Source organism: Varanus komodoensis, unplaced genomic scaffold (assembly GCF_004798865.1).
Source record: "Varanus komodoensis strain SLA01 unplaced genomic scaffold, ASM479886v1 scaffold583, whole genome shotgun sequence".
Taxonomy (NCBI): domain Eukaryota; kingdom Metazoa; phylum Chordata; class Lepidosauria; order Squamata; family Varanidae; genus Varanus; species Varanus komodoensis.
This window is the reverse complement of record NW_025336201.1, coordinates 35,410-39,805: the sequence shown is the minus strand read 5'-3', so window position 1 is coordinate 39,805 and position 4,396 is coordinate 35,410. Positions and strand designations below refer to the sequence as shown.

Below are 4,396 nucleotides of genomic sequence, written 5' to 3'. Positions count from 1 at the left end.
TCTGTTGATGAAAAGGAATTGATGTGGTTACATGCCATTTATTTATTTTTTCAAGTTTTTGCATATTGCCCTTTCCCATAATATCATGAGATTTTCTATTATTGCTATGGTCATTGTTGTTGTTCATGGTGGTGGAAGTGGCGGCAGCTATTAATTCTTGCGCTGAGAAACAGTTCCTTTAATGTGAGATGCCAGCTTCAGCTTTTGTCATGAGATGTTCCTTTGTGTTGAGATCTGGCCTCACTAGAATAATGTAGCACTTGGGAAGAAAGATGCAACCCAGCAGCCCAGCACTGGAGGTCAAGATGGAGAAGACCTGCACGGCCACCATGTACTTGCCCCTGGTGCTCAGGTAGGTGGGCACGAAGGACACCCAGACGCTGCAGAAGACCAGCATGCTGAAGGTGATCAGCTTGGCCTCGTTGAATGCCCCCGGCAGCTTCCTGGCCATGAAGGCCACTGTGAAGCAGACAGCAGCCAGGAAGCCTATGTAGCCCAGGGCAGTGTAGAAATTGGTCACAGAGCCTTCATTACACTGCAGGATGATCTGCCCAGGCTGGGAGTGCATGTCAGCATCTGGGAAGGGTGGAGAGGTTCCCAGCCAGATAGTGCATATAAGAACTTGGATAGCAGAACAGGAAATGACAATGGAGTTGGCCAAGCTCTTCCCCAGCCATCTCCTCACCCTGTTTCCTGGCTTGGTGGCCAGAAAGGCCATCACCACAGTGATAGTTTTGGCCAACACGGAAGAGACAGCCACTGAAAAGACGATACTGAAGGCCATTTGTCGGAGAAGGCAGGTCACAAACATTGGCTGGTCAATGAACAGGAAGGAAGACAGGAAGGAGAGCAGAAGGGAGATTAGGAGAAAGTAGGAGAGGTCCCGGTTGTTGGCTTTGACTATGGGGGTTTCCAGGTACTTAATGAAGATCCCTAAAACACAGCCTGTGGCTAAGGACAAGAATAATGCCGAGAAAGTGAGGACAGTTCCCAAGGGTTCCTCAAAGGACAGGAAGGTTTTCTCCTTTGGGATGCATTGATCCTTTTTCTTGGCTGGATGCTGTTCCTCTGGACACCTGCTGCAATGAGCTGCATCTGCAACCAAGAGGGTAGCATCAGCTTAATCTTTCTTGCTGTTCAAACAGCAGTGGGGTAGGAAGCAAATGCAACCTGGAAATGTTCAAGAGTATTTGTTGAATTTTGATTTGCCAATACTTCTGAGGTTTTCCTCCAAGTCCTCCAGTGTGCCCTGGAAGGTACGCAGCACACCATCCCTTGTAATCCTTCATTAGATATCGATCCAGACCAAAAGATATTCCCTCTTCCTAGTCTTCTTTGCTAGTGAAGGCACTTGAAGCTGACACCACCATCCACCAACTTTCTGCTCAGCCTGTTTTTTATTTCCTTGGCAGGCAGTCATGCCCAGGTTAGGCCTCCTGCCAAGGAAGATGGACTAAGGGCATTCACAGGGCCTCACGCCCTGAAAGAAGGAAGAGGAACTTGTAGGTGAGGTTCACCAGCAAGCTTGTATTCTCAACTTGAGTCAGGTAAATAGATGATGGGGTGGGCTACACTTACTCCCATCAACCACAGCATGACATTGTTCAGCTGCCTCAATATGAACTTGCCAGTCCATTGCCCAATTGTTAGCTTATAGTGAGAAGGAGCAATTTGCCATTTAGAAGAATTAGACATTATGTGAGCTGCTCCGAGGCTTCGGCGAATGGGGCAGCTTAGAAATTTTCTAAATAAACAAATAAATAAATGTGACCCTAAAGCTGAGGCATTTCATATCCATGCAAGTTCAAACTGAACCATATATGCTTCTTTATAAACAATGAACGTGTATTTGGTAAGCACTTGACCCAACCCTTCTATGTCTGGGCTTCTGGACCCAGCAGGCTATGATGTTCATCCATTCCAGCTGATCACAGCCTTGGTGAGTGGTTGCAGGTACTCAATAGATATCAAATATCATTGCAACTCTGCCATTTTTTGGCATTCTTCACAAAACCTCTTGTTTCCTGCATATTTAATGTTACCACATCCTTTTAATAAAAATTCACTTCTGACAACTAATACCCAGAGGTCTAATAATGCTAGTGTTACTTATACATTTAGGGGATACCATCCCAGGATGACCTTTTTGCACTGCAGCGAGTCCTCGAAAACTTTAGGTTTTTTTTTTTTTTTTAACTGATGGGTGTGTCCTCTTAACGTATATGGGTTCTTTAGGGAAGTTAATGTATAGCCAGCACATACAGATGCTTAATGTTTGCTGTGAACAACCAATAAAATTGGAAAGATAAATCTCTCACCTGTAGAAATTTGGTGAATCAAGCAACTAAAATCACTCAGTGTCTGAAAATGTTCTATAAAGAATTTTGTTGCTAATGGACAAAATTGTCCATTTCATTTGAGCTTAGTGAATAATTCTGTGTGTGTGTGTGTGTGTGTGTGTGTGTAGAAAACTGGAAACATAAAATTGCCAAAGCATGAATTGCAATTGACACAGTCAAATNTTATCCAGCCTCAGTAGTTTAGGAATCACTTTGGTGAAAGATAATCAGAATGGCAACAAGGAGAACAAACCAAACTGGCCAAAGAACATATGATAGTCTGCCTATTCTTTTGGGATTTGGCAATACTTTTTGAGGTTATGGTCTCTAGAAGTGTTTGGATGCCACATCTGGAGATTCAGTTGTGGGTCCCTGTGTGTGTTCCTTGACTCTTGAAATCAAAAGAATCAAGATTAAGGCAGAACCTTTAAAACTGCCTCACAGAGCATCTCCAGGTGAATCTTGGGCACCTTCTCCAGGGGCTTCCCCATACCCTGAAGTCACTCACCTTCCTGAATGGAGATGGTCCCTTCTGCACAGGCAGCACAAGCATAGCAGCAAACTGGCTGTCCTTCGTGAACTCGCTTGGCAAACCCAGGCTGGCAACTCTCCACACACCTGGAAGTGGGCAGTGTCTATGTTAAAAGAGAAGGATGATCAAGTAAAACATGTTAGGACTTCCGGATCTACAGAAGTAAGACTTGGAATCGCAAAGGAGACAAACGGAACTCAAGGCTTAGCTTTTGGCCTGGTATTAAAGCAAAGCACGTGCCACTGAGCCACCTACATTTCTCCCATGTTTGTTCTCCCTGCCCACCCCCTGCTTGGTATGGGCTAGGTCTGAGATTGAAAGCACTTTGAGGCAGGGAGCAGTTCTGCTGTAGGCTGTGCAGTGATGATTCAGAAATCCTCCCCCACATAATCACTCTTGCCACAATGATGTTCAGAAGGGGACACAATGGTCATTCTGCAGCTACTGTAATGTCTCCAGCCAGAGGGCTGTGACGGGACCTCTTCTGGGGTGTGCCCTGCCCTTTGAAGGTGCCCTGGAATCTCTTAAAGAGGCAGAAGCAGCTTCTAGAGAAGACATGACTTCACATAGGCTTTTCATGGGCTGTGAGGGCCTCTGCCTGCCTAACTGAAGCTGAAGTTGCAGGTTTGAAGGTTTGAAGGTTTGCATTTTACTTTTCTATTGTCATGTCCTATTTGATTAATGGTTTGGGATATAAATATGTAAAAATAGATTAAGCCATAGAGAAGCAATATGTTAAGTAACAAGAATTGGTGATGAGCTATGAGAAAGAATCATTTCACTAGTGGCACCAAATTTGTGGGAGGAGACAGCCCCTGCATGGCTCACCTGGAGCTCATGTCAGGGTCTTCCCACAGTCAGGTGAAGGGCTTTTTTAATCCTATCAGGGACTTAAGGCAGAGTTTTTAGTGCTTTTAGTGCAGGCAGTATGTGAGTTATGACCCGTTAATTTAGAGGTACCTGTGCTTACAGATCAACTACCATTTTTAAAAAAAAAATTACTACCAAAACTCATCATCATCATAGAGAGAGGGTGGAAATAAAACAGGAGAGGGGGAGGCCTTCAAAGAGAGAAATAGAAAAGTGGGGGGGGGCACAAAATCTTCACCATGGAGACTAAGGAAGTGAAAGGCAGAGTGGGACCTGCAAAGGAGGTTTTCCTGCCCCACCCATCCAGAGAGGAAAACCTTTCCAGCATTGCATTGCTGAAAAAATGGGGTCCCGGTGAGCTGGAGTTGGAAGTGAGCTAGAGATATTTGCGGGTTATCCGCTTTCTTGGGGGTCCTGCACCCCTGAGCCTGCAAGTATGGAGGGCTGACTACATGTGATCCATCTTACATACAAAGTCAACCTGAAGACAAATTTCCAGTTTTTCAGGGACAGAATTGGTTTCCAACCCTTTTCTGCCGCTACTTTAATTTGTTTGTATCTGCAGAGATTGTTTCATTCTTCACTATTGTCTTCAAAACTGGGCATCAACAGAAAATGAAAAGCTGCAGCATCATACTTCCCTGCACAGATTTCC

At 44.8% G+C, this 4,396-nt stretch overlaps 1 protein-coding gene across 1 annotated transcript in view; it reads right to left on the bottom strand.

The window, feature by feature from the left end:
- Nucleotides 1-391: 391 nt before the first annotated feature.
- Nucleotides 392-4,396, bottom strand: part of LOC123033077 (vomeronasal type-2 receptor 26-like) — a gene marked incomplete at its 3' end in the record, with an annotated part of 7,108 nt that continues 3,103 nt past the window's right edge. Inside the window, exon 2 of the mRNA XM_044449439.1 lies at nucleotides 392-951. Within this exon, the coding sequence (XP_044305374.1) occupies nucleotides 392-951 (560 nt within the window). The remainder of the gene's footprint in view (nucleotides 952-4,396) is intronic.